Source organism: Netta rufina (genome assembly GCF_964035555.1).
Source record: "Netta rufina genome assembly, chromosome: 13".
Taxonomy (NCBI): domain Eukaryota; kingdom Metazoa; phylum Chordata; class Aves; order Anseriformes; family Anatidae; genus Netta; species Netta rufina.
The window spans coordinates 6,797,471-6,822,205 of record NC_140136.1 but is presented as its reverse complement, the minus strand read 5'-3'; the positions used below and the strand labels follow the sequence as shown (position 1 = coordinate 6,822,205).

Below are 24,735 nucleotides of genomic sequence, written 5' to 3'. Positions count from 1 at the left end.
TTCCAGTTCTGGAATCATCAGCATCTTAGAAGCAGAAAGAGGGAGATGAGTCCCTTCCATCGGGTTTTATAGGGTTAGTGGTAGTCCCTTTATGAAGTATAGATATGCTCTTCATGTTTGAGACTAGCCCTCCATGCAGTCTGCATGTGGTCCAAGGCAGCTGGAGGCAAGCCAGCTGAGCAATGTAGCTGCTGAGAGACTGGGCTTATTAGCTCAAGCTCAGCATAATGTTTATGTGTCTACACGGTATTTTGTAACAGAGCTAGTTCTTGGCCAGCAGCTTGGAGAACAGCAATGGTGATTTCAGATCCATTTCAAATGCATGATCAGAGATGGCAGTCCCCCATGCATATACCAGCAGCCTGCTACAAAATCCCCTCAAGATGACAAAAAGTGCCAGCTGCTTAGAATGAGGTTTGGGTCTAGCCTTGAAAAGGGATATACAGTTTTCTCACACATGCCATGAATTTTTCTTTCCTCCAAAGCCAGGATATTCAACCAATACCAGTATAAGGCTGTTCAAAGCAATCCCACATCTTGTGGGCAGTCTAAATAAATGTTTCTTAAGAGAATGTGTAATGAGGTAGACTCACCTCTTCGGATAGGTTAAGGTGGTAGAATGAAAAATATGTAAGACTATAACCTTACTACAGTCATAAGCAAAACTATTTCCAAGAATTATAGCCAGCAGTATAGTACAGAGTGACCTGAAATAGTAGATACCTGATATCACTAACTAACTTTTTGAGATATGGGTTATTGAGCACCTCTCAGGTTAGGGTCAAAATGTCAATACTCTGGAAACTATAATCAAAATGAGCAAATTAAGATGTGAAATCAGGTAGAAAAAATACAAGCAACTTATCTGGCAAAGCAGAATGAAGGAGCTGAATTATGGGAAGTGTTGCAGAGGTGAAAGATATCTTTACCCATGGGAAGCAGCATGAGCAAACAGCCAAACCAATGGCAGTAAATCATGGTAATTAAAGAAGTTTGTTCCCTCTCTGCTATGACCTACAGCCCCTTTTCTGGGTGGTAGCTGCAAAGGCGACAGCCGTGGCAGCTAACAGAGCTGAAGTGTATTTTGCCTCCATATTTTGTTTCTGTTCCCCTCAGAAGGGCATTTCATACAGATGCACCCATGTTACTGAACCACTGGGTGAATTAAACAAGGTTCTGAGACACAGCAACAGGGACGCGATCCATGATTTTCCAACATAAAGTGACAGGTCTGCCCCCCTAAATCCATCCACAGGTTGTTAAATAAATCTCCAACTTTTAGAGTGCTAAGCACCCAGGAGCTCCCATTGAACTGAACATTGTCTCTGAACTGCAAGCATTTCCAGAGTGCTTTTATAACAATTTGGGAAAGAATATGTTCTGGGAAACTAGTGAGAATGGACTCTCATGAGGTTTCCAATAATACACATGTATTATTGAAGTCAGAGATCCCACGAGTAAAACTCAGAGCATTTTCATTTTTGATCCTGTCCCAAACCAGGCAGCACAAAGTCATGCGAACACACTAAACAAAAGAGAATTTAAGTTAACTAAACTATTCCCTAGCTTTTATGTTTGCCAAACAAATTCACCCATTCTTCAGAATAGCATCGAGTCTGTAGATGGGCAGTTACTGAGGACTATCCCAGAATCAGAAAGGTACAAATGTAATGTTTTATTGGTCTGGGGCCCTGGCTGATGTGGATAACCTCAGCAGACCTTTACTGATTTTCACCAGATTGCAATATCTGGCTCGGTACCACACCAAATGTTTAGGTTAAGTTAATGGACTTTATACATACTATTTTTATTATGAAAGAAGCATTAGAATCACTGGTTGTCTATTTCAATTTGAGAGCTCTCAGCTGATCACGTTTCTGTATGTTCTAAATGACCCACAAAATAACTGAGTTTATTCTGTTTTCTAATATATAGATTTCTTGCAAATGTAAAATGTTAGGAATTCTTAACAACATAACATTTTACTATCAGAGGATCTGACAGAAGGAGAGTAAGACATTTAAATTGCCAATCTGAATTAGTCATGAAAGACTACTCTGTTTGGCTGCTCTAAAGAATTGCTATGCAGAACATGCAGCAGTTATTAAAACGAGGTAACAAAATTGCATGTCTTTAATTATTCCTATATGAACAAAGACAACATTATATCTGAATAGTGCCTTTGTATTTCTGCAGTTGACTGAACTTGCTTAAAACATCTTTATGCAATCCTCTGTCAACAAATGGCAAATAAGGAAATACTCTTATTTGTTCCTCCATTGAAGGTAATAGAACCAGTCACATTGGTATTTAAATGTATTAAATTGGTATTTATTGCAGGGTAATGAGATATTCTAGAACTGACACAAATCTGATTGCTTTGCCAAAGATTAAATACTTGCTTATATATAACTGAGCTTCCTCATTTCTCATATTAAAAAACAAAACAAAACAAAAAAACAGTAGGCATCATAAATGAACAGAAGAAAAGTACTAATGTAAAGTACAGCATTATGACACAAACTACAGTTTAAATTAAGTGTTTTGCCAAGTGCACTCAAGATCACTTCGTTAACGATTCCATCAGTATGGGCACTGACTGTTTGGCTCTTTGGCTTGTTACAATGGTTCTGGAAAGCAGTTAGCTAAAACAAGCTGCTTGAATTTAGGCTTGGTAGCTGTACAAGCAGTTGGGTATGGCCTGTTTAAGCAAATCCCTGCAACTGTAAGATAAAATCTAGACATTTTATTAGTTATGACAGCTCTGAAATCCATCACAATGCAAACAGGAAACAGCAGGATTGTTTTATGAATGCGTTTATGCTTCACTTTTCCTAAAAAGAGGCAGCCCGTACTTGTCATGTGCCGTCTTACAGTTGATTAGTTACTTATGGTACACCAAGTGTAACAGGCCAACTGTCTTCAAAAGGTAGCTCAGTTAGTCCCCTAAACTAGCATCGCATGTAACAGAATTCATTGCCTGCGAGAGGAGCCCTACCTTTAACTTTGAAGCATAGGAAGTGCAGCCCTCCCTGTCCTCCCATAAAAGCACCATTTATATTCCTCTTAAAGCTCTGAAATGTGACTTGGAGATACCTAGATCTTTAACAGACCTTTGGACAGGGCAGAAAGTTGCCCTGTGGATGGTCCACTATGAATTATTCATACTGCTCAAAGGATTAGGTGCAATGAAAAGGCACTGGGAAGATTCTTCTCCTCTGTATATAGCTAATGAATTTATGTTGATGAAATTCAGATGTACTAATATTCTACGGAAACGGCATGCCTTGTCAATCAATCTTCTGATCCTATAACTGATAAAAGCAAAACCAGTAAGACTATTTAGGTAATAATGACACCAAAAATGAACTGCTTAAAACAAAAGAACTGATGATAACAGATAACTAAAATCAGTACTTAGAGATTCTTTTCCATAGGATCTCAGCATTAGCAGATGTTTGCTTGTTTCTGATAAGGAACATTCCCTCCTATCGCACATGCAGCTCCAAACATTGGAAGTCTTGAATCAGGCCTTGCACAATACTGTAAGTTACGAGATTTTTTTTTAAATAATGCTTAAGGGCTTTGGTGTTTTATTTGCTTTCTGATTTCTTGAAACATTTTGGATTGAGTGTTTAACGTGTTTTTTTTACCCTTTATGATCATGTGTACTAGAGTCATACTTGGTCTATTTTTTTAGTGAAAACTCAGCTTTTCCTGTGATGATAGGACTTTGGCAGCTAGGCTTTTCAGAAGATTACAAATCATGAGTGAGAGTGGCAAACAAGTGTGAAAGGCTCCTTCAGACCTTTAAGACACCTTGTTGAAGTTGCAGCCAAGACAGAGAGACTAACCACGCTCAGACACCGCACAGGACTAGCTGATGGCAGACCCTTCACTCTGCTCAGAGTGGCTTACAATGATTGTGTCAAAGCCCCACAGGGAATGTTCTAGACAGTGGCAGTTCACTACACATATCTACTTTTCCCCACTGAAGATCCTCCAGATAAAAGCTTTAGCCTAGCAGAGCTGATGCAAATGAATTTGAGGGGGCAGAAGATCTGAGCCTGTCTGACCTGGGATAATTTGCATTCAAACAAAATAAATCCAGCTCTATTCCCATAGCAATTTTATTTTGCTATGAATAGCTCAGGCAGCTCCAATAGTGAGGAGCTCGGGTTACATCTGATTGCCAGCTGTATTGCTTACTAAGAAGTTAGGTCAGTGGTTCCCAACCTTTTAATTTTCCTTGTTGGAGTATACATTGCTATGGATTAGTTACATGAGAGAGTGGTCACAAAGAACTCTGTAGGGAGCAAAGTATCAGCTTTGCTGATATTCCACATCCACAGACATATACATATGTTGAAATATCTGTGTGGGAAGGGGAAAGGGAGTGGAACAAAAGAGCTTAGACCATTAAAGGAATGGAAACTAAGAAGCAAAGATGGCGCAAGAGTGAGATGTCAGGCTGGCGCCTGGGTTATCTGGATTAAACTCCCAGTTCTTCAGTCATTCAGCTTCTCCGTTCCTCAGTTTTCGCAGTTCTAAAGGCAGGCCAGTATACTCTACACTGCAGATGGTCAAAACAGACTTGTGAAGACTCGCATTTGACTCCAGTTGGGTTGTTCTAAAATGCCTCTGTCTCCGTCACTACAAGCACATGGCCTTTCTCCCCCTGCAGCCCCAGCCTTGAGGATGCCACTCAGCAGCCTGAGCTCTCATCCACTGACCAGAGCATACAAGGTCATGGTAGCTGAGTACGTGCCACCTAGCAGGGCTCCACACTGGTAAGCACCCTGTTCAAAGACACATTGCTCAAATGTGGCTCTGCCCATGATCTGTCCCTCATCACGTCACTAGATGGACTTGTGCCATGTGTCCCCAGTCACAGGACTCACAGTGCGACACGATATGTGACCCTGAAATAATGTGGTCACATTCACTGGAGTCTGAGCAGGTCGGTAGGTTTGCTCATAACTAGGAATTCTCTTGCTGTAATTCTTTACACTTCACACATGCCTATAGATGAAGTGTGATTGCTTAGCATTGCTGCAAAAAGGGGAGCAGGATAGAATAAATTTCATCTTCTCTGCTTTTGCTGTAGTCATCTCTTCAAAACAGGACAGTAGCTTAAGTGTGTGTGAATCGTGTTTTCTTTCTAAAAAATGGCAGATCAGTAAAACTTTGAATGCAATTCATACCATTAAACCTGAAATACAGAGCAGTATCATTCCAACGATTTAAAATAAGACCTCACCGTTTTCTCAGGTTTTTTACATTAAGAATCCTGTACAATGACAACTCCATGTCAGATTTAGAGATACAGTATCCAATAGGTACAACTTTAGTGTCCTGGTCTTAATTTAGAATGGGCATTTGAATAAGGAGTTATTTGCTAAGATAAATGTTGTAACTGCATGCCGTCAAAAACTCTCATATTTGTGGGCACTGTTTATAGCCATGAAACCTGCTTTCATGGTATTACATTGCCAAGTATTCCAGGGGTCCAAAGATTTGTTTTCCCAATTGTAGTCAAAGGTAACAAGTTACCAAATGGTTGTGCCCAGATATACTGCCCTAATTTCTGTCCTCCTTCGAAACTGTGCATACATACACTCCTCCCTCCCACAAATTAGTCTATGTTTTGATTTTAAGGGAATGATGCACAAAGGTGAGCATGCCAACTGTCTTGCTGGTTTCACCACTGAAATGAAACACAGGAAGTCTGAGTGAATTTGGCCCTGTCTAGAAAGGTTTTTAATACAATTATAAATGAAAGTTTGATGAGAAATAATTTTCAGCATAATTTTCTAACTGCAGTAATCTCTGTAGTAGAAACAACTTTGACCTCATGTAAAAACCACCACAATTATGTCCTGGTTTGGTATCAAATACAATAGCATGCAGAAACTGTCCTCTTAAAATGGAAACAATATCACTACCTTAATATTGGTCCAAATTTTCAGCATAAAGTGAGCTAAATCCATTCCTCAATGCAATACATCAATTTACATCTGTTGACATCCTGCCTGCTGACAGGGTCAGAGTACAACATACAAGTCTAAACCAGTACTTGGGCTGTTAACACAACAGTTTCCAAGTATTCAGGTCTGTGTTTGACTTACTGCCTAGGCCTGCAGAGCTACAGCAGTCATGAAAGGTTACATTGATTTTACCATATGCAGATTTTAGTATAAGCCTATGAATTATGTGACTCTTTAGCAGGGATGCATCTTAATAAAAGCATGTAAGATGGTGTAGGAATATTTACAAATTTCTTTTCAATTATGAAATCAGCTCCAATAAGCACCTCTGAGAATCAGAGGACAAAAAAGAAGATGAGGAAAGGACACAAAGGATTCCATTTCTACAGAGTCCTTTAGAGATTCATCCAAAAAGGGAAGCCTTTGATTCTTGTGTCAGCAAGCATACATTTGTTGTGAATTTCAAGCAAGTGAATAGCATTTTTTCATCAAAGCATTTGTACAGTAGAGTGTTGTCAATGTAATACCTTCTAATATGGACCATGGAACCCGAAAGATCTACATAACCTTGTGATGATCTCTGAGACCTCAAGAAATGGTAAAAATAAAGTGTCAAAGGGAAGACTGTACTTGAAAGTGATGTTTTCTTCCATGAGATATTCTCTATATTAAACTGGTCCAAGAAATCTGGAAATCTATTGCCATAGGAGTTGTCACTTTATTAAGCACTACAGGCCTTCTAGTTGAATTACAAATGCAGTAAAGTCAAGGGAAATATAATTATATGTAATTTGTTGACAGCTTAACATGTTGCAAAGTTACAAAAAGATGGTAAAAAAAAAAAATAATCAACAGAAGATTTAGCAGGGATAATTTCCTAGGCAGCCTGACCTTCTTTCTGCAATGAATCTACTGAACAGTAGGTTAAGCAAAGGTCAGGTTAAACATAGGTTAAGAAAAAAGCTCCAAGAAGAGGAATGTGCTGTCAGGGTCACAGAGGCTCTGGGACATCAAGGAAGTGTTTGAGAGTTACAGACACATCAGGCTAGTGTGTATTTCCCAGTCCCAGGGCCTGCATGTGCTCCCTGCTCCACCCTGGCAGCACAGAACACAAGACCTGAGGACTCTCTGTGGACTTTGGGCACAACCTGAGTGAAGTGCTGCATAGCTTAGCTACTGTTGTATCTTGAGCCCTTAGAAATCAGGATACACTTGGTGGGCTGAGAGGTGCTGCATGAGTCAAGTAAGTAGTGCATCAAAGCACACCAACTCCCATAAGGAAGAAATCACTTGTCTACAGCCATAGGCAGGAATTACGGAAGTGAACACGAAGAGTAAAAAATGTGTTCCCCTCATTCTGAGCCCCTCCGAACCTCAATGTTGATTGCACAGACCCTGATTTATCATTTTCACATTACAACTTCTCAGATATATCCTGTCCCTAGCCCCTGTCTCTCACCTTAGTGCATCCCTGACTTCTCCCCAGAATAATCTGGCTGCTCAGTGGTCACTTTCTTTGGCTAAAGGGCCTGCCAAAAGACCAGTGGCATGAAGGTAGTCACGTGCTATTCATGCCTACACATTTTCCTACATCAGAATATATTTGCTTTCAGGAGTAAAAGTGCAATCCTGCCATTTCTCTGTGTGGATTTGCCCAGCTTAATGTGTCATGCCTAAAGATGTGACTGTTCATGCATCTGGATCATCAGTCATTTACTCCACCTTTTCTACTTTCCAGGTGGTAACATAAACAGAGGAAAAGCCAGAAGGACCTCTTGTTGTGAAACATTTCCTCTCTTCACAGCATGTTACACTATACACTCCTCCCACAGCATAAAACCAGCAGTGTTAATGTTGTATGGAAGTAAATTAGTCACAAATAGCACCATAGGGAACTGAAATACTTTGAATGTATACCATATAATCAGGAAATGCCCGCCCTCTTCATCTGCCAGGAACAAGGAAATTGAAAGCTTTGTAATTTTAAACTGGCCATCAGTTGCTATGAATCAATCAACCATCTCGCTGCAGAGCTAGCATGCACAAGAAACGCTGTGAAGATAAGAGAGGGTTGAAACTACACTCCCCATCCTGTTGACATAGTTTCAGCCCAAGATTCCACATTTGCTCACTCCTACCCCGGACTCTTCTTTGTACACCTCTACTGAACTCCTCAAAAGTGCCAGAATGGGACACTGGACTTCCATGTTTTTTTCAAATTATTTATACTACTATCAATTCTTACAAATGTCATCAAACCTAAATGTATTTTTTTGCATAAGTAAATTGTATAAAATAATTTATGAATTCATAACAACTTCTTCCTTTAACAGTTTTAATATATAATGATAGAAGTCATGCAGGACTGATAAATGTCATGGTCATTTTTTTGCAATTACTTTTCATTCATCCACTTACTATAAAAATCAAACAGACAAACCTCATCGTCCTTCTTAAAATTGGAGTCCCTTCCTGGAAGAAACATGAAGGAGCTGATTAAAATTACAGTTACTATTTTGCTAGCACAATATTGCTATTGAATGGCAGAAAAGATAACAGCTCTAGAGAGCATTGCCTTGTGCAACTTTATGGAAATGAAAATACATTCATATTTACTGCATTGCACTGTCTTTAGTAAAATCAAGATTCACACTAGCACCTATTCAGCTCTTTGGTATAGACATGTATGTGTGTATACATCAATTTCTCTTCCTTTTTACTGAGTAGTAAAATGCAAAAAGTCAGGTCCAGAAGATAAACGGCCTTTAAAGGCATGTGGCACACTATGGATGCATTTTGGAGCACAGGGGCACCATTCAGAGCAGGTTGATGGCAAGTAGCAACACAGCCCCACAGGGAAATACTCCAAATCTTCTGTTAAACCCACTAGAAAAGTAGGCCTGTGGAGGCTGAGTATCCTTTGCGCCATACAAATGCTAGTTTGCAGAACACAGACCTTCATTCTGGGCAAAGAACATTTCTTTTGTTTTGTTTCTCACATTAGAGTGCATTCCTGACTTTCCCAAACTGAAATCTTTAAAATGATTAAATAAATCATGTGAACAGCCACAACATAAAAATATATTGTTCCTTCAGCCTCAAGCTGATTCTAACTAATTTAGTCTTGTGTTACTATTCTGTACACCAGAAAGCTACTTTTCAAGAAACGGTTGGAAAATTACAACAAAAAATATACTTCTTATGGGACTACAACCCAAAAGCTGAAAACATGTAAATAGAACTGGTGACATATACAGGTCAAAACCAAAGTCTGGCACATTTTTGATCCCAGCTTCAACTGTCTGTGGTAATATATCATCTGGTCTTGCTGACTCAGCTTCAGGTCCAAATTATCCTTTCACTGGTGTTACATCTGTCACGCAGGCTGATGTAGAAACCAAAACTTTGTCACCATATCATTAGTCTGATGTTCAGTGACACATGGCCCTGACTGTATGCTGCTCTGTCATGGCTCCCACCCCGTATTTGGGTTCGTGTATGACCTTCACTGAGTGAGAGCTGTAGGACCCTGCTTCAGACAGTGAAAATGACCACCAAAGGCTCTCCGATAGGCAGAGGAATCACAAGTATCACTTAACTGTTTCTATAGGAGACTACATGTCCTCCTCTATGCAATTATTCAGCTCTCCTACCAAGGGCAAAATACAAATAAGGTCTTCCCTCCTACAGGTGTTCCCAGGAAGACAGGTGTTAACATCCTTGCACATTTTTGCAGGTCAAAGACTGTGAAATCCAACTCCTGTCAACCAAGGGAAACAAGCCTGAAACTACTTTCCTCTTTTACTCTAAATGCCAGATTTTACTTCACCAAGACTTGATCAGGATTAGGCCAAGTAACCTCTTTACATTTACTTAGTTTTGACTTTGAATTTTTTGGTGGCCATTGCACTTCCTTTTCTCTTTCATTGTCATAATACCCTGGCAGCATAGCAATAATGAAAACATTTGGTGTTAGTTCACTGAAACACATCTGGCAGCTGCAGGCACCAGATGCCAAGCACTTCACTGCATTTTCCAGCAGCAGTAGCAGCAGCTGGTTCTCTGGGAAGCCACCTGAACTCCTGCTTCATTTCATGTCTGGCTGCTGTTAGTCTGAGTAGTCCCTTAGAATAGGATACAGGCAGTCTGTAGATGGGTTTCTTTGCCTTTCAGGTAGGCCATTTTCCTCCATTTTGTAACTCAGGAAAATCTGATTATACAGTATTACCTTGGATTATTTACAAGATGTGTTTTAGGGTCTGTCAGTGGAAACCGACATGCTTCACTTTCCTGATGAGCCAGCACTACTCTCCATTTGAAAAACGCCTTTCTAAATCAAGGAGTAATTGTAGTAATTTTACCCAAAGAAATGGTGTCGCTCTTCATTCTATGGCCAAGAAGATACATGGAGGAACTCTCCTGAGGACAGGTTCTGATCCAGAAAAGCCAGCACAAAACTTTTTACTCTCCACAAGCTTTAGATGAAGCCCCTAAACCAACAAATACCTGTCAATGACAGTGAAAGATACTGTGGTACAGGAATCAAAGGATGTCAGCTGCTCACTTCTGTCTCAGCCTGGAAGTTGTTCTTTTTCTCCCCTTTGCTCAACCTTTTGCTAGAGGCGAGAAAACAATCTGATCATCAGCACGCGATGTTGAGAATGCAAAAAATATCCATGCAGCCTTCAGCATGGCTTCTAGCATGAAGAGCAGCCAGCAATCAGAGAAAGAAACTTGGGGCTGGATATACTGTTGTGGTAGGTTGGTCTCTACAGTGATTTCACAGACAGCTATTGCAAACAATGTAAGTCTGTAGAGCAGACTATAAGGAATGATCCTCTGACAGAAGAAGTAGCAAAAAAGTGCAAAAGTGACAGAAACATTTTTCTCGTCTGTACTGTAATTATCCACAGATCCATGGCGGGCTGCAGAAAAATCAGGCTGGCCCTAGACCAAGATCGGTACTATAATCCTTAATTTATACTTGCATCAACCAAGATAAATAGCACAACTTTCTATCAAGTGTTAGCAGGAAATTAAACTGGGTAGCCACATTTTTTTGAAAAGTTTAAACTTTCTTCTCTGACACTGCTTTACACCATTTATACCTACCCTATACCATGACCAGATAATAATCCCATTGCGGTATTGACTGGAAATATTTCTTGAGGTTTAGTCTAGCCTAATTTTAAGACCTACTGTTTTCATGACTTCTTCCGAAAAAAAAAGAATGTGTCACATAAGACAAGCTTGCTCAAGACAGATTTATTTTTAAATGCTCAGTCTCTTCACTGAAACGCATTAATTTGCATGAAGAAAAAGAAAATCTGTTTTTAATTTCATTATTTAAAAAAACTAATTATATTCTGATGTTACATAAATTTTATATTGCATGGCAAAGAAACTGAAGATCTGAAGAGTAATCCATGTTTCATTAGTTTGTGTATTCTGCCACAGAATATAATATTACGTTCTTAAATTAGTTGGAAGCCACACTGTGCTGCAGAATAGAAAAACAAAAGTGAGGGCTTAAGCTAGGTCAAGCATATTTTGTATAGGTCCATTAAAAATCTCATTCCATTAATATTAATAAAGATGTTGAGACACAAAAGTCCTTCAATTAACATATATTAGGCAGGCAGGCACAAGCATTCAAGTGATCCCACTGTGAACAGCAAGAATCCAGTCCTCACAGCATAAAGCCATGAGAGCTGTGTACATAGTGGGGCAGCTAGAAATGTTAATGCCACAGAAGAGTGAAAAGGCAATGCCCTATTGTCTCTGCAAGTAAATATCACTTTATTGCTTCAGCTTCCTCTTCTATTAAATGCATTTATGCTGGACCTTGCTATTTCAGTAAGAATAACTTCAAGACCTGTTATCTTTGTCATCAGACTTTTTTGTTTTACTAATTTGTGTCAGGAACTAGCTGTGAAGCTACCTATGAGACTCAGGAAAAGAATTTTCATCTGACTGTATAAATTGTTTGTAGATTTCCCCAGCTTATGAACTAACATTGAAAAAAGAAATTAACTTGACTGTTCCAGAAATTACTCTGGACAATAATGGTTCCCACGGTACTAAGCTTCAACCATCAAGACTCATTCACTTGCATATGACCTGATTATTTGACATTTCTTCACCCTCATTCTTAGTGACTTCCGAGCACGATAAACAATAAAAGGTTACTGATGTCAACCTATTATGAGTCTCTTCTAACACAGAGTAAAGCCAGTACTGAAGCTTAATTAATACATTTGTAAATTGTGCTGAGCTGCAAGGCATTATGATTTCAGGTTTCTGTAAATGTTTACCTCGAAGCTTTAGTCAACGCTCTACTGTCTGAACCAAAGATAAGTTCTGCTTCCATCAGCTATTCACATAGCTGGTCAAATCACTGTCAGAGCAAATCAATAGGAAATTCCTTTAGCATACTGTAATTTATGGTAGACCTGCAGCAACAGAATTGGGATTAAAATGGGATAAGAAAAGGCAAGAAAGAACCAACATTTTTGCTCCCAGTGACATGATCAAAAAGACAGAGGAAAACCTTGTTTGTAATGTAATTATCCATTAAGGTTCAATTCAGATACCATTTAAGGGCTAGTCAGAGCCTTCCTAACACAAAATGAGTGGGTTTTACAAAAAAAGATAATGAAGTCTGAGCTTCAGCTGATAGAACTTGCGGTAGGTTCAGTGCTAGCTCTCACTGCAGGTCCAGTGTACCTCTCACTGCAGATAACTAAGTTTAACCCTTCTCCTACTAGTTCACTGAGAGAAGACCAAAATGTGTCGCACAGAGCTAACAGCTGTGCGTGATCAGGAAATTAGAGGGAACACTTCTGATGACTAAATAGACTGTTCACTTTAGTGGGGGTGTTGTCAGGTTATCGCTGAACAGTGCAACTTCCAAAAAAAAGACAGGTATCTTCTAGAAATCCCCCAGAGAAATCCATAGGTCCACAGCAATACTTATGTCCAGGAGACAGTGAAATCAGATGCAAATAGCTCTGAAATTGTCTTATAGAACCAACTGATAAATTATTAGCATCACAACTCTGGATGCCTTTGCACAGCATGGCCCCAGCTTTTATCTTACCCCATCCATGGACTGCAAATTTCAAAACCACTGAAGTTGAGAACAGTTTTCAGACCTCTGCCCTTCTCTCATCGTTGGCAGTACTGGACGGCTGTCCCAGTGATCAAACTAAATCTCTTTTGAGTATGGGGCACACTGTACGTCAGAGACACAATCATTGCAAATCTGAAAGCATTATCTTAAATACCTTGTGCACATAAATATAACTGCGATAAAAAACTGTAAGTGCCAAACCGGTGTACTGCTTGTACAGAGAGACTAAGGAGGAAGCAAGTTTAAGAAAACAGTGATTAAGAACAGTTTTGATATCGCTGTTTGCTCAAATTAAGTGGACTGTGCTGCAGTACCAAGGCACAACCAAGATACTCCTCTGCTTTTCACTCACTCCACTGCTGTGTGTCATGTAAGGAGCTGTGGGAGTGGGCTGCTTGAGTTGGACTTGAACTACAGTTTCACAGGCTGTCATTGTGGTTTGGGTAAACAAAAGACTTTATTCTGGGTATGCAGACCCGGTATCTTCCTCAAGCACTTTTGAAGTGGAGGAAGGGGAAAAAGAGAAATAAAATCTTGTTTAAGTTAATTATTAGTAACTGAAAGCGGCTATTAGTTTTTAGAATCTGCCTCTAAAAAGGGAAATATGTTAGATGTTCAGTAGTTCATGGCTGTGGAGAAGAGAATATGTTGCATCTCAGCAGCAGAGATAGTATGGTCCAAACAAAATAGTGGCACTTAAAATAAAAATCCTCATTTACATCAAAGACATCCTGTTATGAGGAGGTCAAGTCTGCGCAGACAGGTCATCCTCTCCTGACCCTTATGAGGGCATTTGACTATTAGCTTCTCTCAAACGGACTAGGGAAACTGTGGGAACTAAGCTTTGTGGAAAGATTTTGCTACAGCAAGAAAAATGCTGATGTTTCAAGTATAGATAAAGTCTAGTGATTCATTTAGAAGTCACAAGACTGCTTCTTAGAAAAAAAAGGTCAGGACAAACTGCCTATCTACACACAAGTGGACGACCCCCTGTTTCTGGCACTGTTTTTAGGGTGCAAGCACTGGTGCTCACAACAGCCTGAAGTTTGTTCTGAAATACACCAACAAACAATTTCCATGCTCTTACTGCCAGTTAAGCAATAATGGAGCAGGCAAAAATGACTTAGAGGACTAGCTCCTGTGGGCAGTCTTGAGAACTGTTCTATGTTCACAGCCACTATGTTCAGGCTGATGGAGCCAAACTGCTCATACTCAGTGGCAGTATTTCCTCTATGTATGTTCAAGGGTTATATTTTTTTTTTTTTTTCACTAAACCTGGAAGAACCACAAACTCTATTAGTCCTCCTGTCCAGTGGAGACAGATTATTCCTCCAACCTTAAACCTATCTAACTCCATATCTCACCTTTGAGGAATCAGTAGGATCACACTGCCTGGGATAACACTGTCTTTGTCTTGCAGAGTTAAAACCAGAGCTGAACAGAAAGCTTATCTGACAGATATGCAGGAGGGTAATCAATAACCTAATCATGCAATTCATTTCCTATCAACAGTCAATACAAAAATATTTGTGTTTGTCTAGTATACTTTAAAATATCTGCAAGAATGCTTTTTTTCAGTCACCTCATTTTCCTTGGAAAATTTTTCCTTTCCTCTTTACTGTATTATGGGATGAATAATTACCCAATGTCTATCAAGATGGTGGACAAAGTGATGATTCTGTGAAATAGAATTTGTGTTTTATAGAGGATAGAGATGTGTTGGTGTGTGAATATAAAGAAGGTCAAAGAACATATGTTCCATATGCTGCTCATTTTGTTCTGGTGTAACAGCAAAAATTATAGAGTTTGTATATTGACTTGTAGATGGACTAAAATAGCTTTCAGAATGAAACAAATCTTCTCTTCAAGGTCCTATTGGGCCATATTTTGTCCTGTTTTTACAGTGGTAGGTTTCTAAAGGAACTTCATTGCAAACAGCAATTGTTTTGTACTTTTACCACCAGTCTGGCTCACTGATTATGATGGGAGTTTGTCTGAATAAGAACATTGGGATTTGTCTCAATCTACTTAATTGGACTTAAGTGTGAGCTCTAGGTATAAGAAGTTGTTAGTATGAGCTTAAATAATATTAATATGGGGTGCAATTAAATGTCTACAATGCATGGTTATATGAGTTGCCTTGCCTGCCTGCCTCTTAGGTGGCCAGACTATGCTAAGAGGCTTTAATTTTGTGGGTTCTTTGATATTTTGAGAAAAGTCCTGCCCTCAGACATGCACACACAACTACGAGTGAATTAATACATATCCTGTTTATCTCTCAGAGCTACACCTAACCCTTTCTCCAGTCATAGACTCCTCTGACAGCTCAGTGAGTGTAACATGATTCATCCTTCCCTCCTCTTTCTCTTCCCTTGACTAGACAGTAACAAACACAACAGAACTTGAGACAAGAGAAAGAGGCCCCTTATAATGAAAGATTCAATCACATCTTACCAAAAACAAAGGAGGGCACTAGCTAATGCTCAAAGCTGACTCCACTCTTCTAATTGAGGTACATAAATAAAAGGGGCAGAATGGCCCATATTCTCTTCTAGCATAAGCAGGTGCAGTCTGTCAGGCCTCCATGCTAGCACATTTGTTTAGGGATGAATTTGGTCTAAACAATAAAACTCTGTATCATGCAGTTTTAAAGTACTTGAACTGTTCCACTGAACTTTGCTGATTTTCTCTCTGACCCAAAATACAGATGCATGTCTCCTCTATGATGTAATGGTAGGAGCACTCCTTTATGTTGTACATGTTTTTTTCTTTTCTCTTCTCGGGGGGCACATGCTTTGTACTTGTCAGATGCCCTCGCCTCTCCTCCACCAAATAGCAGCAACATTCCCACAAATGCTATAAATAAAAACCAACTCATTCATTATGATCGGTATTTTCTATGTTTTGTGTATTGGACTACAATGTAAACTTGCTTGACTCTTAAAGAGAGGGTTCTTGTTCACAAGAGTAGTGTGATTTCAGTTCCTAAATGCACAGTTATAAATTACTTTTAAGACTCTCTCTAGAACGCCACTTGACTACTGACAACTCTAGGGTTCTCTTTTATTTTGCCCTGATTTTCTGTGTGACTGGAAACCTCTCACTTTATACAAGAGATTATGTATACATAGACCGAGCATATGCAGCACGTAAGGAGACAGAAAGTAGACAAAAAAAAGCATGTAAATAGAGACAATCAACATACAAACAGTAGTAAGGCTTTTAAAGACAGAGTCATCCTGGAAGTGGGTTTAAAGATGGTGAACCTGACATAGATACCTGTTTTTAACACAGGATAGAGTGTATGTGGATGGGCAAAGGGGCAAGGGCAAGTAGTTGCGAATAGAGAAATGGCCAAACTGAATACTTCCTAAAAAAAATAAAAATAAGCCTTGTTCTAACAATGGCCTGCACCACCTATTTCAGAAAAACTGGGGAAAAAAAAACCTTTGTTATGTGGCTTTGGGTCCCAATAATACAGCTAAAGGCAAATATAAGTAATGATATATTACTAAATAATATCAGTAATAATAAACTGTAATTTGAATAAGTATGAATTAGCTCAAAACAGGAGCTTGGAAAAAAAGTGGGGAAGAATGAGCAGCTTGAATTGAACACACAAACAGGAAGAAGCAGCAAGACAAACCAGCGGCCTGGATGTACACATTGGGAAAGCACAAGGAATTTGTGGAACTTGAAGGAATATCCAAGTCATTCTTGACTATCAGAAGAGTTTTATTAAAAATGACAATGAACATCAGTGGGGAAAGGAGTTGAAAATTTTACAGGATTTTCTATTTGGGCCACATTAAGATGATGACAAAGGAAGAAACTAATTTTATATTTACAAATGTAAATGAACTCACTGACCCAAAGTTAGAAGAGCTAAACAAAACAAAACAAAAGCAGCCCTGAGAGTGAGGAAGTATTAGCAAAATATATGAACATTAAAAAAAAGTAATCACAGCTTCTTTGGAGAGAATGTATTATCTTCTCTACAGATAGTCCAGAACACATTTTTATGAAGGTGTAGAAACTATACCTGTATTTTGAGCATTTTTGATAAACTGACTGAATGACTCTATGTTGTAGACCACGAGCCTGAATTTTACTAAATCTGACATGCTGTTACCAAGAAAGTATGATGCTGTTACTGAATGCCTGACGGTGAAGCAGGCATGTAAGATCTAAACAAGATTTCTTGCATACAAGTTCATTTCATCAAAATAAATAAATAAAAAAATCACAGCTTTCTTGCTGTATAGCTGATGCTCCAGCAAATAAAGGATGCTGACTGAAGCAAAAGTGTACAGAAGAAAGCAAGTTTCCCATTGACAATCAAAATACCTAAACACTTTAAAGATGAAAAGGCAAGAGGCAGTACTCATAGTAATTCTGTACACACTACCCTAAAATGCTAACTTAATTTACATGAGTACTTATTCAGAAAAAGAGTGTGGACCCAGTTTTGCCTTTTGACACATCAAGGAAATTGCATTGACTGATGGGAAGATGCAGTCTCAAATCAACAAGTCAGCATAAAAACGTGAGGCCTTAGTGTCAATTAAGCTATTAAAGTGTAAGATACGTCCATCTCTTAATAGATCTATACTGAAGCAACAAATTCTTGCTCCTTTCCAGTGTTAAGTTAAGGTCATCCTGCCTAACAAACCTTTTCATATAGACACTCTCAAAAGTCCACTCTGCAGGCAATGGCAGATAACAGACAACTGAATGACTGAATACTCTAGGTCATCCAAAAAATTAGATCAAAGAGTCCCTGTAGTCTATTGAAATGCAATTGCTTCCAAATCACATTGTGGTGTTCCAGGCTTGAAAGAATGGGTCACTGCAGTTTTATTGTAGAGAAGCTATTGCTAATGAAAGGAACAATGGAAAGATTAGTGCTACCAACCATATAGAAGAAACACCACTTTTGGTTTAATTGCAGTGAACAAAACAAATAGGAAAGAAGGGCAACCAAGTGACAAAAGTAGTTGGTGCAAAGAGGATATAGGAGCTATTCACAAGGTTCTCTTGATCGGAGCACAGCGTCCAGACTTAACATATGATCACTGAATTTGGATCACAGTAAAAATGACGTGGTTGTCATTACAGACAGTTGATGACACATTTTTAAGGCAGCCTTGCAAACTGAAAGACTAAGAGCCCTGTTGATAAGTTTCCTGATATTCACTAGGTGCACTGAAAATAATGGATGGATACGGAGAAAGGAACAATTCTGCGTTATTTGTAATACTGACTCTGCCAGAGATTATTGTAAGGTTTACTTCACTTACCGGTTTAAAATAACAATTTAAGGTGAAATCTGTTGAATCTTGGAACTGATTAAAGAAAGAGACAGATTATAATTGATGATAGTGTAGGTACTGAAAATGTTGTGCCATAATAAATTTGTTCAAGCCACAGTATTTATTCTCTTTTGATCAGTTTCTGGATCTTTTCTAAGTAAAGCTTACCAGTCATAACAATCTCTATGTCGAGACAGTGGTAACAGATCCATTTCAGTCTCAGTTAAGATCACCACATTCTGTTTCTCTGTGACCTGAGGCAGACTTGAACCTTCCTTCTCCAGACAAGACATGACAAGCCCAGCTTCACTTAGCTCATAAAGCATGTTAGAAAACAAAACGTGACCAAGCGGGGGAGATCACCCAAATTTTAACTGTTGTATGTAGGTAGAGCACTTCCCTTAGAGGAAATGGCAAACACTGCAATGAGTGAGAATGGCTTTTGTTGGAATAAAAACAGTAAAAGCTTGTAGTTTTGAAAATTAAGTTTCTATAGAAATTCACAACTAAGCACACCTGATATGGAGACTTTGGGACTCCAAACATAAAAACAAAAGAAAGTTTCATTCCTGTTCCTGGCACCTGCTCCAAAGTCACATTTGCAACTGTTCAAATGAACTATAAAATATTAATTCCTTCAAACTGCTGTGACCAACACAGGGAAAAAAAAAAAAATAAAAAATAAAATAAAATAAAAAGAAGTAGAGCATACAAAATATAATCCAGACTACTTGCAACCAATTATCAGTATTCAACAGTTCTTCCAAGTGAACCACCCTCTTCTCAAGTCACTGATTACTATTTCAAAGGAAACACTGGATGTCTGAAGTGCCCCTCTTTTGGTCCCATCATGCAGTTTAATAGCCCTTATGGTCAAGTACCTTTCCAAGAAAGATTTCTAGAGGGTGACCTAACATATCCTCTGGACCCTAATGAACTGCACAGCATAAAGACAGCTTCATATAACCTAACATTGTTGAATTTCCCTTCTTTAATCTGCATTCATAGCAGACTGCAGGCAAGGTGTAAGATCTTTTGCCTAAAAGCCATCAATAACCATTAATTCTGTAGATGACTATTCTGAGTTAAGTCAATAAAGACTTCTCTGCAGGCAAAGAGCACTGTCAAATATATTTTGAAAAAAAAAATAATAATTTGTGCATAATAATTTTTCATGAACTTGGATGACAGCCATAAATATAAAATATGCAAAGATAACATTTAACACATTCATAAGAGATCAACTCGTCAAGACTTATAAACCAAAGTAGGCTGCAATTGTCAAAGGATTGGTTCATAACTCCTACTGAGCTAAGAAATTCACCCTTCCTTAAAGTAGTTGACAAACCTAGGTATAAATATTTTTTGCTCTTAAATTGTGGATTGATTTTTTCTTTATCCAAAGTAGTTCACAAAAGCAACAAGAACATTTACTTAAAAGCAGGTGAAAGAAGGAGAAACTATCACAAACTATAGCAAATGAAAATTGCTGTGGGTTAATTACTAGGACTACTGGTCAATCTTCTGTTTTTTCCTCAAAGACTATGATAAAAAATTACAAAAGGTGTGATGCAGTTCAGTGGCTATAACTAAATCTCTTCTGTTAAATGCACTGGTGGTTTTAGGAAAGTCACCAAATGGTATATGGTACATACATACAGATCTTTGCCAAAACAGCTACTGTTCCGTATATGAAAATACTTCAAACACTGATTTGTTTTAAAGAAACACTTACCAAGCCTACACACGTAGATATTGCTACTGATGAGGTGCTATCGTTCCTTATAAATCCCTGGTAGAAACACTGCTCAATGTCATGTTCCTGAGAATTTGAGACTCCATCTTTCCCGAGTACCTGGACAATAAAACTGTTGCTTAAAATGGTTGAAGGTTTAAGTTCTAAATGAAGTTCCTGTCCAAATGCTGAAAATTTGTAGTGCAAGGAACTCTTTGAACTCTGAGTTGATCTCTTTTTCCTAGTACTGTGCAAAACATTGTGTGAAATGTACGATCCACTGGAATCCACTTTGACAGGTGTCACAAATACATAATCTGTAACGATAAAAAAGTTAGCCATCAGCTTTAGCATCCAGCAAATAAGGTAAGTGTCATTCTTACACAGTAAGCAGCAGGCTTTCACTATGGTATGAAGAATTCCATCATTTAAGTACAGGCCTGAAAGCTCTACAGGCTATGTGTATATAGTCTTGACTGCATATATTCATCCCTGTAAGTCACACAGGCTCTCAAACTGTGTTTGTTTCCTTTCTGCCCCACTGAGAGGTACAGACTAACTAGCATAGCTGTGAACATTCCCACAATCATTCTTCTGAAGACATTTGTCATCACCAGCAGATCTGTAGATTTTCCCCTCCCCCTGTATTAATTGCTGTCAAATGTGAAGGCTGCTTTGGTTTGTTTTTTTTTTCCTTCCCTAAGAATGCAGCAAATATTGTATCACTGTAGGGGGAACCATGACTGGGACTTTGTAGAACTGTACCACTTGTTCAAATGGATTAAAGGATTAATTTATTAATGCCTTAACTGAGTGAGACCTCATCTCTTTGTAGTGACTTGATTAGACTGGGTTTCAAATTGTAATTGACCTTCAGCAGAAAGAGATTACATCCTACCTAATAACCTTTAGTCAGCCATTGCTAATTGCGTGTCAAAGAACTTTATTGTTTTGGATAAAATACGTGAAAAATTACAAAACTATTTGCAAGAAGATCTACTCACACAACCTAGGAAAGGAAAAAAAAAAAAATAGAGGCCATGATCCAGCTAGCAGGCACTTAGCTTGAAGTACATGACCACTGCTGTTGAACTACCCATACAGGGATTACTTGGATGCTGGAAGCTTGGTCTGAATTTCAGTCATTTGCTGAACTAGCACCATTGGCACCAGTTCCCAGTTATATGAGTAACTATGCTGACTGAACTGCTTCCCTGCCCCATTGAACCATTGAGCTGTACTTCTCTGCAAATACTTAAAGATGTCCATAGATTTGACAGCCAGACAATCCACTTCTAACACCCTTTGGAAAGAAGAAAAAAACTCTTCCTTCTTATGTCGTAACAGATGTTGCAAAAACTACCACTCTTCTCGCCTAAATAGATTTTATTGGATGCACGTTAAGCTGAGCACATAACCAATGATAGGTTGTTTTTTCTTAGACGGTGGAAACAATACATCAAGAGCTTTCACTTTCCTCAAGTGGTGTTAATCAACGGCAGAAGTTGAGGACTCTAAGCAGGCTAGTGGCCAAAAAATGCAAGCAGCTGCTGGAAAGAGGGAATCCCCCAGTGAGCAGATGATAGGGTGCAACAGGGTTTTCCTTTCTGCACCCTGGTGTGGTTCTCTATTGTACTTTGTTTCCACTCTCACCCAATAAAAAGCATACACTGCACTTCAAACTTCCCAAACTCATCAGCATCTAAGTGCTAGTCTCTGCAACCTGGGAACAAACTGCTCCTCAGCTGTCATTCAGAGCAGTCCTTTCTCTCCAGGTTTGCTTTCCCTTAGCCTGCACTGCTCTGCTTCTTCCACCCTCCCACCCAAATCTTTTCATTACTTTTGTCTCATTGCTTCCTTAACAGATGCATGAGGTTTTGTTATTGTGGCTACATACACATTCATCTTCCTAATTGCACATGTAAACGTGGATGTATTTACCAGCTCGTTTATTCACTCACTTTGCCTTTACCTATCATTCTTTTTAGCTTTTGCATGCAGGGCTGAACAAGTTAATCTCTGCCCAGGGTTAGCTATTTTATGGCAGCCAACTTGCTTTCACTTTATGTTCCCTGAACACCGTGGCTTCTTCACTTTGAACGCTCAGTCTACCAAAAAAAAAAAAAAAAAAAAGCATCCACACGAATGTTCACATACATCACATACATAGATAACACAAAGAGCTATACAAACCATGATTTAATTCACTGATGCTGATGCTGTCACTGGTTAAAGTTGCTGCATGAAACATGCAACAGAGGCAGCACAACTGAAGGGTCTGCAAGAGAAAAAAAAAAAAAAAAAGAGAGAAAAAAGAAGCATTGGGCGAGATTTACTTGACAAGGGAAGTCAGAAAGACAAGGCACCAGAGACTGTGCAGTAACCTGGTATGCAAGCACTCTAGGCGATTGCAAAAGAAAGTGCTCTCGACCTGCCTTTACAGCGCTTCCAAGCCACGGGAGGGTCGGGAATTGCATGGAGCAGCCGCTGAGAACCGCAACAGGTACCGTCCAGCCGAGCAGCAGGAGACAGTCCATGTTCCGCCGCGCACCTGGAGCGCTGCTACCTGCTCCCCGAAGCGTGCGGCGGCCGAGCCCGGCTCCCCCGCATGGTCACCTGGGCTCTGCCCCGCAGCGGCTCCGGCGGCCGGCTCTGTGCGCGGCGGCGGAGCCCATGGAGCGGCGCCCAGGTGAGCGCGCCCTCGCCGCCGGCGCGCACGCTTTAAGCCGCCGCCGCCGCCGCCGCGGGGCAGCGCTGCCTCCGGCGCCGCGTCTCGACCCGGCCGCCGCCCGGGGGGCGCCGCGGAGCGGAGCGGAGGGGAGCGGGAGGGACCAATGGGGAGGCGGCGGGGCCGGGCCGGGCCGGGCCGGGGTAGGGCTGTGCCAAGCCGTGCCGAGCCGTGCGGTGCGAGCCGTGCCGTGCCGAGCCGTGCCGAGGAGGCCAGGGGCCGCAGGGAGCCGGGGGAGGCACCTGGGCAGGGGGCGGTGGGATGCGGAGGGTTTGCGGGAGGCTGGGCTGAGCAGGAGGGAGGCGGCCGCGGCACCTGCGGGGGGCTGAGGGACGAGGGGGGTGCGGGGGGTGGTGGAGGAGGCGTGGGGCTCAGCCGAAATGTGCGGGGGTCTCGGTGCTGGTGTTGGGAGAGGGGTGTGGGGTCCGGTATCAGCCATCCAGCTTCGTTTGGAGAGAATGTACTGCTGTGGTCCATTGTTTCCAAAGACATCTTCAAGGAAAACACACAAACAATCAAAATCAAACACAGATAAGGGTGCCTGTGAAGGAAATCCAGCTGTGATAGCCAAGACCCACTACTGAGCACTTACTGTCCAACATGGATGTCCACAAAGGAGATGACTGCACACCACCTACGTGTATTGAGCCAAAAGGAGCACTCGGTTCTGGTCTCGACTGCTCTAGTCCATGCTGTCAGGTTCCACTTCCCTTTCTAGAGAAAACATCAGTAATGCAGGAAAGATCTGAATAATCTGAAAGGAAACATAAAACCGAAGTTAATGGGTCAGGAATCAATACAGAACTTGTTTCTGATGGGTTTGGCTGCACCTACAGAAGTGTCCCTCACCCCGTGATCTCCCTTTTGTGTCAGAGAGTTTTTGTATATGGCTCAATGCAATCACACTCAAAATCTCCATTGTCCCAGTGTCACACCACAAAAGTAAGCAGTCGACGGTGCCAATTTAAGGTGCCTGGCTGCTCCACTTGGCACATGAGCTGGAGGATACAATGGATGCGAGGTGAGCTGGAGCTCTGTCTCCTTCACTGGAGGGCTCTTGACAACTGGGCTGGGGCAGTGGATTAGGCAGAGCAGCGATGCTTTCCCTTCTAAAGCATGGTCTGCCTTGAAACATTCAATAACTTCCCAGGTGTGGAATTTCTCCTTCACCTCTCTCTTGTTTCCCAATGGTTTTACATCGTCACCTTGCTGAATATGTTGTGGTAAAGTTTCAAGACCTTTTTGTAATAACACAACTGCCACCTCCCACTGAGTGCATTCAAAAGAAATAGCTGGCTACAACTTAGCATTTGTCCCAGCAGAGCAAAACACATAAAACATGCTCTGAAGAGTAGATAATAGGAGAAAATATAAAACTATAGGACTGTAAATTTATAATCAGCCTTCCACACCCTGAACAGACAGACTTGACCGTTTTCAGCAGACCACCTGACTGTGAAGACTGACATTTTACTTGCTGTGAGGGGAGGGAAATAAGCATGGATTTCTAGAAATTATAAGGACTGTTTAAAAAAGCAACAACAACAACAAAACTTTCACCATAAACCAAGCACCACAGAAGGGAGTTTTGCGCCTGCTTTCTGTGGAGTTAAGACTTCACCCTGGGGATTTGTAGTTTCTGAGTGTGATCAAAGAAGAAGAAAAAAATGTGATACTGCTTTGCATGCCTATAAATGACATGTGTCCAAATTTGATTTGGCATTAGGCAGGGGACCCCAACCTTTCTTGGCCTGTAAGCAGCAACATTGATCAGTTCACATGCTTGGACACATCACACTTTGCTCCCCCAGTCAATCAAGACCCCAGCAGTGACGGTCATA

The 24,735-nt window shown here is 40.3% G+C and overlaps 1 protein-coding gene across 2 annotated transcripts in view; it reads right to left on the bottom strand.

The window, feature by feature from the left end:
- The window catches only part of ADAMTS18 (ADAM metallopeptidase with thrombospondin type 1 motif 18), a gene marked incomplete at both ends in the record, with an annotated part of 77,135 nt that extends 54,432 nt beyond the window's left edge, over positions 1-22,703 (bottom strand). The window contains 3 exons of one of the 2 annotated variants that reach the window (XM_084294576.1): positions 20,167-20,483; positions 22,360-22,444; positions 22,551-22,703. In XM_084294576.1, coding sequence (XP_084150702.1) covers positions 20,167-20,483; positions 22,360-22,444; positions 22,551-22,703 — 555 coding nt within the window. The remainder of the gene's footprint in view (positions 1-20,166; positions 20,484-22,359; positions 22,445-22,550) is intronic. The other variant, XM_084294577.1, reaches the window with a different exon arrangement.
- Between the last annotated feature and the right edge of the window lie 2,032 nt (positions 22,704-24,735).